This window comes from Ranitomeya imitator, chromosome 3, assembly GCF_032444005.1.
Source record: "Ranitomeya imitator isolate aRanImi1 chromosome 3, aRanImi1.pri, whole genome shotgun sequence".
Classification (NCBI taxonomy): Eukaryota; Metazoa; Chordata; class Amphibia; order Anura; family Dendrobatidae; genus Ranitomeya; species Ranitomeya imitator.
Window position 1 is genome coordinate 834,831,738 of NC_091284.1, and position 13,849 is coordinate 834,845,586.

At 48.5% G+C, this 13,849-nt stretch overlaps 1 protein-coding gene across 2 annotated transcripts in view; it reads left to right on the forward strand.

Moving 5' to 3' along the window:
* The window catches only part of CLPB (ClpB family mitochondrial disaggregase), an 86,869-nt gene that overhangs the window by 40,100 nt on the left and 32,920 nt on the right, over nt 1–13,849 (forward strand). For both annotated transcript variants that reach the window (XM_069759496.1, XM_069759497.1), the window contains exon 6: nt 1,450–1,547. In XM_069759496.1, coding sequence (XP_069615597.1) covers nt 1,450–1,547 — 98 coding nt within the window. The remainder of the gene's footprint in view (nt 1–1,449; nt 1,548–13,849) is intronic.

A 13,849-nucleotide genomic window follows, 5' to 3' on the forward strand; every position in this document is an offset into this window, starting at 1 on the left:
GATCACAGGTGCAGGATCGGTCACCCAGCTTTCCCGCTGTCCTCTGGGAGAGCTGGGTGACAACCACAGTGAAGGCGGCTATATCCATCAGTGTCACCACCTGCATGGGACCCTCCGTGGAGTCCTAGAAGACCCCTCTTATCCTGGTGGGGACCATTTTTGTCAAATGCTGGATTATCGGGGTTCCCGTTGCAGATCAGTGATAGGTATTGGGTCTTGTATAACCATCTGATAATCCAGCACCTAGACTAGGAGTTAAAGGGATGCTCCAGAATCTGCTCACTAGTCTGCAGAGCAGAGGGGCGTGGCCATTATCAGCCAATCAGGTCATTGCTGGTATTTTCTGCCCTATAGTAGTAAGAGTAATAAGCCACACCTCCAGAATCTCGTCCAGGGGCCTCTGTTCATCCTGGGCTCCCTGTTTCCTGAATATAATGCCGGATGTGCGGTGAAGACTGACACATGGGGAGATGAGTAACATAAAGCAAAGCTTTCATGAATGGCAGCGTGTGGGCAGATTTCAGGTCTAGCGATGACCACTATGGGGGCACTGAGGCAGGTGACGTGCAGTGTCCGGGGGGCCGGCAGCCGCCTCTCCCGCTCCGATGACACGTGTTATTTATGAAGGAGTAATATCCGATCGCTGCTGGTTGTGCGCCAGGCGAATCGATGAACACCCCCCTTTTTCCTCCTCATGGTCAAGTCCTATCAATTATTGCTGCAATTAGTCATGTGGTCCGGACCATTAACAGGGGGATTAAGCTAATATTGGAGCGTCGCATCGATTGATCCCGAGGAGGAGAATAGATGTGCGGCCTCTGGGCTGTCATCAGCCGGCGGCCGGGGACACGTTAACGCCAGCGCTCAGCGATCAGTCTTGTCAGCCGGGGCCACGGCAGAGAGCGGCCGCCCCGTCCTCTGATCAATGGCCCTTATATCCCGGCCACTTTATGGGCCTTAACCCTCAGACTGCCGGAGGGGACTCGGCCCCGAGCAATCAATATCCGAGAAAAAAGAGAGCCATCCAAATCTCACCTTGTCATCATTGTGCTGGCCTGTTTGTTACAATGTATCAGCGTAGGGCCAGGGGAAGACGTGACACAATTGTAACAAAAACTTCTCACAGCTGAATATTCGCTACACTTGTATCTGGTCCTCAGGATGAGAGAGGTGACCTGCACTGATACATTGTAACAAGTGCGTACAAACAGAAGTCGGCCTCTGACCATTCACTGACAGCAAGCAGAAAAAAAGTTTTAAAACTTTCACGACTTTTCTCACTGTTCAGAGACTACTACACCCAGCATGCCCTGGACAGGGCGGAAGCAGGAGAGGCAGTGTGTGCACCAGGCTGCCGGGGCATGATAGGAGTTGTAGTTCTACAGCAGAAATCTCCATGGAGATCATTGCCTTACATTGTCATGTGACTCTTATGTCTCCCCCCAAAAGGTGCGGACCCCATGCAAAAGAATGAAATGGGCCACACGCCCCTGGACTACGCCCGGGAAGGAGAGATAAAGAGGATGCTGAAAGAATGGGAGAGCAAGGTGCGTCCGCGGGGAGGGTCCGCCATAACCCAGGAATTGCCATGTAAGCAGTTTCCTATCATACAGTGTACAGTGAGGGCGACTGGCGGTCCTGGGGTCTGTGCTGTGCGGGGGAATGGGAGAGCAAGGTGCGTCCGCGGGGAGGGTCCGCCATAACCCAGGAATTGTCATGTAAGCAGTTTCCTATCATACAGTGTACAGTGAGGGCGACTGCTGGTCCTGGGGTCTGTGCTGTGCGGGGGAATGGGAGAGCAAGGTGCGTCCGCGGGAAGGGTCCGCCATAACCCGAGAATTGCCATGTAAGCAGTTTCCTATCATACAGTGTACAGTGAGGGCGACTGCTGGTCCTGGGGTCTGTGCTGTACGGGGGAATGGGAGAGCAAGGTGCGTCCGCGGGGAGGGTCCGCCATAACCCAGGAATTGCCATGTAAGCAGTTTCCTATCATACAGTGTACAGTGAGGGCGACTGGCGGTCCTGGGGTCTGTGCTGTGCGGGGGAATGGGAGAGCAAGGTGCGTCCGCGGGGAGGGTCCGCCATAACCCAGGAATTGTCATGTAAGCAGTTTCCTATCATACAGTGTACAGTGAGGGCGACTGCTGGTCCTGGGGTCTGTGCTGTGCGGGGGAATGGGAGAGCAAGGTGCGTCCGCGGGAAGGGTCCGCCATAACCCGAGAATTGCCATGTAAGCAGTTTCCTATCATACAGTGTACAGTGAGGGCGACTGCTGGTCCTGGGGTCTGTGCTGTACGGGGGAATGGGAGAGCAAGGTGCGTCCGCGGGGAGGGTCCGCCATAACCCAGGAATTGCCATGTAAGCAGTTTCCTATCATACAGTGTACAGTGAGGGCGACTGCTGGTCCTGGGGTCTGTGCTGTGCGGGGGAATGGGAGAGCAAGGTGCGTCCGCGGGAAGGGTCCGCCATAACCCGAGAATTGCCATGTAAGCAGTTTCCTAACATACAGTGTACAGTGAGGGCGACTGCTGGTCCGGGGGAATGGGAGAGCAAGGTGCGTCCGCGGGAAGGGTCCGCCATAACCCGAGAATTGCCATGTAAGCAGTTTCCTATCATACAGTGTACAGTGAGGGCGACTGGCGGTCCTGGGGTCTGTGCTGTGCGGGGGAATGGGAGAGCAAGGTGCGTCCGCGGGAAGGGTCCGCCATAACCCGAGAATTGCCATGTAAGCAGTTTCCTATCATACAGTGTACAGTGAGGGCGACTGGCGGTCCTGGGGTCTGTGCTGTGCGGGGGAATGGGAGAGCAAGGTGCGTCTGCGGGGAGGGTCCGCCATAACCCAGGAATTGTCATGTAAGCAGTTTCCTATCATACAGTGTACAGTGAGGGCGACTGCCGGTTCTGGGGTCTGTGCTGTACGGGGGAATGGGAGAGCAAGGTGCGTCCGCGGGGAGGGTCCGCCATAACCCGGGAATTATCATGTAAGCAGTTTCCTATCATACAGTGTACAGTGAGGGCGACTGCTGGTCCTGGGGTCTGTGCTGTACGGGAGAGCAAGGTGCGTCCGCGGGAAGGGTCCGCCATAACCCGAGAATTGCCATGTAAGCAGTTTCCTAACATACAGTGTACAGTGAGGGCGACTGCTGGTCCTGGGGTCTGTGCTGTACGGGGGAATGGGAGAGCAAGGTGCGTCCGCGGGAAGGGTCCGCCATAACCCGGGAATTGCCATGTAAGCAGTTTCCTAACATACAGTGTACAGTGAGGGCGACTGCTGGTCCTGGGGTCTGTGCTGTACGGGAGAGCAAGGTGCGTCCGCGGGAAGGGTCCGCCATAACCCGAGAATTGCCATGTAAGCAGTTTCCTAACATACAGTGTACAGTGAGGGCGACTGCCGGTTCTGGGGTCTGTGCTGTACGGGGTAATGGGAGAGCAAGGTGCGTCCGCGGGAAGGGTCCGCCATAACCCAGGAATTGCCATGTAAGCAGTTTCTGGTAATTGCTTGTAGTGCACTTCCGTAAAACGTGACTCCTATACGTGCCCTCCACATAATATACTGGTAATTGCTTGTAGTGCACTTCCATAAGACGTGACCCCTATACGTGCCCTCCACATAATATACTGGTAATTGCTTGTAGTGCACTTCCATAAGACGTGACCCCTATACGTGCCCTCCACATAATATACTGGTAATTGCATGTAGTGCACTTCCATAAGACGTGACTCCTATACGTGCCCTCCACATAATATACTGGTAATGGCTTGTAGTGCACTTCCATAAGACGTGACTCCTATACGTGCCCTCCACATAATATACTGGTAATGGCTTGTAGTGCACTTCCATAAGACGTGACTCCTATACGTGCCCTCCACATAATATACTGGTAATGGCTTGTAGTGCACTTCCATAAGACGTGACCCCTATACGTGCCCTCCACATAATATACTGGTAATTGCTTGTAGTGCACTTCCATAAGACATGACTCCTATACGTGCCCTCCACATAATATACTGGTAATTGCTGGTAGTGCACTTCCATAAGACGTGACCCCTATACGTGCCCCCCACATAATATACTGGTAATGGCTTGTAGTGCACTTCCATAAGACGTGACTCCTATACGTGCCCCCCACATAATATACTGGTAATTGCTTGTAGTGCACTTCCATAAGACATGACTCCTATACGTGCCCTCCACATAATATACTGGTAATTGCTTGTAGTGCACTTCCATAAGACATGACTCCTATACGTGCCCTCCACATAATATACTGGTAATGGCTTGTAGTGCACTCCCATAAGACGTGACTCCTATACGTGCCCTCCACATAATATACTGGTAATGGCTTGTAGTGCACTTCCATAAGACGTGACCCCTATACGTGCCCTCCACATAATATACTGGTAATGGCTTGTAGTGCACTTCCATAAGACGTGACTCCTATACGTGCCCCCCACATAATATACTGGTAATTGCTTGTAGTGCACTTCCATAAGACATGACTCCTATACGTGCCCTCCACATAATATACTGGTAATTGCTTGTAGTGCACTTCCATAAGACATGACTCCTATACGTGCCCTCCACATAATATACTGGTAATGGCTTGTAGTGCACTCCCATAAGACGTGACCCCTATACGTGCCCTCCACATAATATACTGGTAATGGCTTGTAGTGCACTCCCATAAGACGTGACCCCTATACGTGCCCCCCACATAATATACTGGTAATGGCTTGTAGTGCACTTCCATAAGACGTGACTCCTATACGTGCCCTCCACATAATATACTGGTAATGGCTTGTAGTGCACTCCCATAAGACGTGACCCCTATACGTGCCCTCCACATAATATACTGGTAATTGCTTGTAGTGCACTTCCATAAGACATGACTCCTATACGTGCCCTCCACATAATATACTGGTAATGGCTTGTAGTGCACTCCCATAAGACGTGACCCCTATACGTGCCCTCCACATAATATACTGGTAATTGCATGTAGTGCACTTCCATAAGACGTGACCCCTATACGTGCCCTCCACATAATATACTGGTAATGGCTTGTAGTGCACTTCCATAAGACGTGACTCCTATACGTGCCCTCCACATAATATACTGGTAATTGCTGGTAGTGCACTTCCATAAGACGTGACCCCTATACGTGCCCTCCACATAATATACTGGTAATTGCTTGTAGTGCACTTCCATAAGACGTGACTCCTATACGTGCCCTCCACATAATATACTGGTAATGGCTTGTAGTGCACTCCCATAAGACGTGACCCCTATACGTGCCCTCCACATAATATACTGGTAATGGCTTGTAGTGCACTTCCATAAGACGTGACTCCTATACGTGCCCCCCACATAATATACTGGTAATTGCTTGTAGTGCACTTCCATAAGACGTGACCCCTATACGTGCCCTCCACATAATATACTGGTAATTGCTTGTAGTGCACTTCCATAAGACGTGACCCCTATACGTGCCCTCCACATAATATACTGGTAATTGCTTGTAGTGCACTTCCATAAGACGTGACCCCTATACGTGCCCTCCACATAATATACTGGTAATTGCTGGTAGTGCACTTCCATAAGACGTGACCCCTATACGTGCCCTCCACATAATATACTGGTAATTGCTGGTAGTGCACTTCCATAAGACGTGACCCCTATACGTGCCCCCCACATAATATACTGGTAATGGCTTGTAGTGCACTTCCATAAGACGTGACTCCTATACGTGCCCCCCACATAATATACTGGTAATTGCTTGTAGTGCACTTCCATAAGACATGACTCCTATACGTGCCCTCCACATAATATACTGGTAATGGCTTGTAGTGCACTCCCATAAGACGTGACCCCTATACGTGCCCTCCACATAATATACTGGTAATGGCTTGTAGTGCACTTCCATAAGACGTGACTCCTATACGTGCCCTCCACATAATATACTGGTAATTGCTGGTAGTGCACTTCCATAAGACGTGACCCCTATACGTGCCCTCCACATAATATACTGGTAATTGCTTGTAGTGCACTTCCATAAGACGTGACCCCTATACGTGCCCTCCACATAATATACTGGTAATTGCTTGTAGTGCACTTCCATAAGACGTGACCCCTATACGTGCCCTCCACATAATATACTGGTAATGGCTTGTAGTGTACTTCCATAAGACGTGACTCCTATACGTGCTCTCCACATAATATACTGGTAATTGCATGTAGTGCACTTCCATAAGACGTGACCCCTATACGTGCCCTCCACATAATATACTGGTAATGGCTTGTAGTGCACTTCCATAAGACGTGACTCCTATACGTGCCCTCCACATAATATACTGGTAATGGCTTGTAGTGCACTCCCATAAGACGTGACCCCTATACGTGCCCTCCACATAATATACTGGTAATGGCTTGTAGTGCACTTCCATAAGACGTGACTCCTATACGTGCCCCCCACATAATATACTGGTAATTGCTTGTAGTGCACTTCCATAAGACGTGACCCCTATACGTGCCCTCCACATAATATACTGGTAATTGCTTGTAGTGCACTTCCATAAGACGTGACCCCTATACGTGCCCTCCACATAATATACTGGTAATTGCTTGTAGTGCACTTCCATAAGACGTGACCCCTATACGTGCCCTCCACATAATATACTGGTAATTGCTGGTAGTGCACTTCCATAAGACGTGACCCCTATACGTGCCCTCCACATAATATACTGGTAATTGCTGGTAGTGCACTTCCATAAGACGTGACCCCTATACGTGCCCCCCACATAATATACTGGTAATGGCTTGTAGTGCACTTCCATAAGACGTGACTCCTATACGTGCCCTCCACATAATATACTGGTAATGGCTTGTAGTGCACTTCCATAAGACGTGACCCCTATACGTGCCCTCCACATAATATACTGGTAATGGCTTGTAGTGCACTTCCATAAGACGTGACCCCTATACGTGCCCTCCACATAATATACTGGTAATGGCTTGTAGTGCACTTCCATAAGACGTGACCCCTATACGTGCCCTCCACATAATATACTGGTAATGGCTTGTAGTGCACTTCCATAAGACGTGACTCCTATACGTGCCCTCCACATAATATACTGGTAATGGCTTGTAGTGCACTTCCATAAGACGTGACCCCTATACGTGCCCTCCACATAATATACTGGTAATTGCTTGTAGTGCACTTCCATAAGACGTGACTCCTATACGTGCCCCCCACATAATATACTGGTAATGGCTTGTAGTGCACTTCCATAAGACGTGACTCCTATACGTGCCCCCCACATAATATACTGGTAATGGCTTGTAATGCACTTCCATAAGACGTGACCCCTATACGTGCCCTCCACATAATATACTGGTAATGGCTTGTAGTGCACTTCCATAAGACGTGACTCCTTTACGTGCCCTCCACATAATATACTGGTAATGGCTTGTAGTGCACTCCCATAAGACGTGACCCCTATACGTGCCCCCCACATAATATACTGGTAATTGCTTGTAGTGCACTTCCATAAGACGTGACTCCTATACGTGCCCTCCACATAATATACTGGTAATGGCTTGTAGTGCACTTCTGTAAGACGTGACCCCTATACGTGCCCCCCACATAATATACTGGTAATTGCTTGTAGTGCACTTCCATAAGACGTGACTCCTATACGTGCCCTCCACATAATATACTGGTAATTGCTTGTAGTGCACTTCCATAAGACGTGACTCCTATACGTGCCCTCCACATAATATACTGGTAATGGCTTGTAGTGCACTTCCATAAGACGTGACTCCTATACGTGCCCTCCACATAATATACTGGTAATGGCTTTTAGTGCACTTCCATAAGACGTGACCCCTATACGTGCCCTCCACATAATATACTGGTAATTGCTTGTAGTGCACTTCCATAAGGCGTGACTCCTATACGTGCCCTCCACATAATATACTGGTAATTGCTTGTAGTGCACTTCCATAAGACGTGACTCCTATACGTGCCCTCCACATAATATACTGGTAATTGCTTGTAGTGCACTTCCATAAGACGTGACCCCTATACGTGCCCTCCACATAATATACTGGTAATTGCTTGTAGTGCACTTCCATAAGACGTGACTCCTATACGTGCCCTCCACATAATATACTGGTAATGGCTTGTAGTGCACTTCCGTAAGACGTGACTCCTATACGTGCCCTCCACATAATATACTGGTAATGGCTTTTAGTGCACTTCCATAAGACGTGACTCCTATACGTGCCCTCCACATAATATACTGGTAATTGCTTGTAGTGCACTTCCATAAGACGTGACTCCTATACGTGCCCTCCACATAATATACTGGTAATTGCTTGTAGTGCACTTCCATAAGACGTGACCCCTATACGTGCCCTCCACATAATATACTGGTAATTGCTTGTAGTGCACTTCCATAAGACGTGACTCCTATACGTGCCCTCCACATAATATACTGGTAATTGCTTGTAGTGCACTTCCATAAGACGTGACCCCTATACGTGCCCTCCACATAATATACTGGTAATTGCTTGTAGTGCACTTCCATAAGACGTGACTCCTATACGTGCCCTCCACATAATATACTGGTAATTGCTTGTAGTGCACTTCCATAAGACGTGACCCCTATACGTGCCCTCCACATAATATACTGGTAATTGCTTGTAGTGCACTTCCATAAGACGTGACTCCTATACGTGCCCTCCACATAATATACTGGTAATGGCTTGTAGTGCACTTCCATAAGACGTGACCCCTATACGTGCCCCCCACATAATATACTGGTAATGGCTTGTAGTGCACTTCCATAAGACGTGACTCCTATACGTGCCCTCCACATAATATACTGGTAATGGCTTGTAGTGCACTTCCATAAGACGTGACCCCTATACGTGCCCCCCACATAATATACTGGTAATTGCTGGTAGTGCACTTCCATAAGACGTGACCCCTATACGTGCCCTCCACATAATATACTGGTAATTGCTGGTAGTGCACTTCCATAAGACGTGACCCCTATACGTGCCCCCCACATAATATACTGGTAATGGCTTGTAGTGCACTTCCATAAGACGTGACCCCTATACGTGCCCCCCACATAATATACTGGTAATGGCTTGTAGTGCACTTCCATAAGACGTGACTCCTATACGTGCCCCCCACATAATATACTGGTAATGGCTTGTAGTGCACTTCCATAAGACGTGACTCCTTTACGTGCCCCCCACATAATATACTGGTAATTGCTTGTAGTTCACTTCCATAAGACGTGACCCCTATACGTGCCCTCCACATAATATACTGGTAATGGCTTGTAATGCACTTCCATAAGACGTGACTCCTATACGTGCCCTCCACATAATATACTGGTAATGGCTTGTAGTGCACTCCCATAAGACGTGACCCCTATACGTGCCCCCCACATAATATACTGGTAATTGCTTGTAGTGCACTTCCATAAGACGTGACTCCTTTACGTACCCTCCACATAATATACTGGTAATTGCTTGTAGTGCACTTCCATAAGACGTGACTCCTATACGTGCCCTCCACATAATATACTGGTAATGGCTTGTAGTGCACTTCCGTAAGACGTGACCCCTATACGTGCCCCCCACATAATATACTGGTAATGGCTTGTAGTGCACTTCCATAAGACGTGACTCCTATACGTGCCCTCCACATAATATACTGGTAATGGCTTGTAGTGCACTTCCATAAGACGTGACTCCTTTACGTACCCTCCACATAATATACTGGTAATGGCTTGTAATGCACTTCCATAAGACGTGACTCCTATACGTGCCCTCCACATAATATACTGGTAATGGCTTGTAGTGCACTTCCATAAGACGTGACTCCTTTACGTACCCTCCACATAATATACTGGTAATGGCTTGTAGTGCACTTCCATAAGACGTGACTCCTATACGTGCCCTCCACATAATATACTGGTAATGGCTTGTAGTGCACTTCCATAAGACGTGACTCCTTTACGTACCCTCCACATAATATACTGGTAATGGCTTGTAATGCACTTCCATAAGACGTGACTCCTATACGTGCCCTCCACATAATATACTGGTAATGGCTTGTAGTGCACTTCCATAAGACGTGACTCCTTTACGTACCCTCCACATAATATACTGGTAATGGCTTGTAGTGCACTTCCATAAGACGTGACTCCTATACGTGCCCTCCACATAATATACTGGTAATGGCTTGTAGTGCACTTCCGTAAGACGTGACCCCTATACGTGCCCTCCACATAATATACTGGTAATGGCTTTTAGTGCACTTCCATAAGACGTGACCCCTATACGTGCCCTCCACATAATATACTGGTAATTGCTTGTAGTGCACTTCCATAAGACGTGACCCCTATACGTGCCCTCCACATAATATACTGGTAATGACTTGTAGTGCACTTCCATAAGACGTGACCCCTATACGTGCCCTCCACATAATATACTGGTAATTGCTTGTAGTGCACTTCCGTAAGACGTGACCCCTATACGTGCCCTCCACATAATATACTGGTAATGGCTTTTAGTGCACTTCCATAAGACGTGACCCCTATACGTGCCCTCCACATAATATACTGGTAATGGCTTGTAGTGCACTTCCATAAGACGTGACCCCTATACGTGCCCTCCACATAATATACTGGTAATGGCTTTTAGTGCACTTCCATAAGACGTGACTCCTATACGTGCCCTCCACATAATATACTGGTAATGGCTTTTAGTGCACTTCCATAAGACGTGACTCCTACACGTGCCCTCCACATAATATACTGGTAATGGCTTTTAGTGCACTTCCATAAGACGTGACCCCTATACGTGCCCCCCACATAATATACTGGTAATGGCTTGTAGTGCACTTCCATAAGACGTGACTCCTATACGTGCCCTCCACATAATATACTGGTAATGGCTTTTAGTGCACTTCCATAAGACGTGACTCCTATATGTGCCCTCCACATAATATACTGGTAATGGCTTGTAGTGCACTTCCATAAGACGTGACTCCTATACGTGCCCTCCACATAATATACTGGTAATGGCTTTTAGTGCACTTCCATAAGACGTGACTCCTATATGTGCCCTCCACATAATATACTGGTAATGGCTTGTAGTGCACTTCCATAAGACGTGACCCCTATACGTGCCCCCCACATAATATACTGGTAATGGCTTTTAGTGCACTTCCATAAGACGTGACCCCTATACGTGCCCTCCACATAATATACTGGTAATGGCTTGTAGTGCACTTCCATAAGACGTGACCCCTATACGTGCCCCCCACATAATATACTGGTAATTGCTGGTAGTGCACTTCCATAAGACGTGACCCCTATACGTGCCCTCCACATAATATACTGGTAATTGCTTGTAGTGCACTTCCATAAGACGTGACTCCTATACGTGCCCTCCACATAATATACTGGTAATTGCTTGTAGTGCACTTCCATAAGACGTGACTCCTATACGTGCCCTCCACATAATATACTGGTAATGGCTTTTAGTGCACTTCCATAAGACGTGACCCCTATACGTGCCCCCCACATAATATACTGGTAATGGCTTGTAGTGCACTTCCATAAGACGTGACTCCTATACGTGCCCTCCACATAATATACTGGTAATTGCTTGTAGTGCACTTCCATAAGACGTGACTCCTATACGTGCCCCCCACATAATATACTGGTAATGGCTTTTAGTGCACTTCCATAAGACGTGACCCCTATACGTGCCCCCCACATAATATACTGGTAATGGCTTGTAGTGCACTTCCATAAGACGTGACTCCTATACGTGCTCTCCACATAATATACTGGTAATGGCTTGTAGTGCACTTCCATAAGACGTGACCCCTATACGTGCCCCCCACATAATATACTGGTAATTGCTTGTAGTGCACTTCCATAAGGCGTGACTCCTATACGTGCCCTCCACATAATATACTGGTAATGACTTTTAGTGCACTTCCATAAGACGTGACCCCTATACGTGCCCCCCACATAATATACTGGTAATTGCTTGTAGTGCACTTCCATAAGGCGTGACTCCTATACGTGCCCCCCACATAATATACTGGTAATTGCTTGTAGTGCACTTCCATAAGACGTGACTCCTATACGTGCCCTCCACATAATATACTGGTAATTGCTTGTAGTGCACTTCCATAAGACGTGACCCCTATACGTGCCCTCCACATAATATACTGGTAATGGCTTGTAGTGCACTTCCATAAGACGTGACTCCTATACGTGCCCTCCACATAATATACTGGTAATGGCTTGTAGTGCACTTCCATAAGACGTGACCCCTATACGTGCCCTCCACATAATATACTGGTAATGGCTTGTAGTGCACTTCCATAAGACGTGACTCCTATACGTGCCCTCCACATAATATACTGGTAATGGCTTGTAGTGCACTTCCATAAGACGTGACCCCTATACGTGCCCCCCACATAATATACTGGTAATTGCTTGTAGTGCACTTCCATAAGGCGTGACTCCTATACGTGCCCCCCACATAATATACTGGTAATTGCTTGTAGTGCACTTCCATAAGACGTGACCCCTATACGTGCCCTCCACATAATATACTGGTAATGGCTTGTAGTGCACTTCCATAAGACGTGACTCCTATACGTGCCCTCCACATAATATACTGGTAATTGCTTGTAGTGCACTTCCATAAGACGTGACCCCTATACGTGCCCTCCACATAATATACTGGTAATTGCTTGTAGTGCACTTCCATAAGACGTGACTCCTATACGTGCCCTCCACATAATATACTGGTAATGGCTTTTAGTTCACTTCCATAAGGCAGAGAGAAGTCACCTGTGCTCACATCCCAGTAAGAAGGCAATCGCTCCCAGTGCAATTCCCCGATCCCTGCTTTCGGCGGTGATGAGCGCGGGGTCTCGGCGTCTGTCATGTGTACAGTGCGGTGGATTATGGATCTGCCTCATAAATAAGCGATCGGGGGAGACGACCTGTTCTCCGCCATATTTCTCTCTGCGCGGGAGATGAATCTGCTTATGAAGCCGCGGAGCCGGTGACGGTGATGAACGGCTGGCTGCCGGGGACGGGCCGCTGGCAGGTAGCGCTCTGTATCCCCCGCTCTTCTGGGACTCCCCCGGAATTTATGGCTCATTTTAATCACAGACGAGAATGAATAGACGGAGTATTTAATGCCGCCACATACGGTTTATTTACTCGCCGCCGCCACAGACATTCACATTTGTCGTGTTTTCTTCTCCGCTGATAAATGAATGGAGCAGACCCCAAACAGAAGATCCCAAGGAGAGAGAACCTAGGGACCCCACAAACAAGTGCCAGTATAGTGTCCCCCAATGACCCCACTAAGCCCTGGGCGAGGGAGCCTAGGGACCCCACATCCAAGTGCCAGTGTCCCCCAATGACCCCATTAAGCCCGGGGCGAGGGAGCCTAGGGACCCTACATCCAAGTGCCAGTGTCCCCCAATGACCCCATTAAGCCCGGGGCGAGGGAGCCTAGGGACCCTACATCCAAGTGCCAGTATAGGGTCCACCCAATGACCCCGCTAAGCCCGGGGTGAGGGAGCCTAGGGACCCCAAATCCAAGTGCCAGTATAGTGTCCCCTAATGACCCCACTAAGCCCAGGGCGAGGGAACCTAGGGACCCTACATCCAAGTGCCAGTATAGTGTCCCCCAATGACCCCGCTAAGCCCAGGGCAAGGGAACCTAGGGACCCCACATCCAAGTGCCAGTATTGAGTCCCCCAATGACGCCGCTAAGCCCGAGGCGACGGAG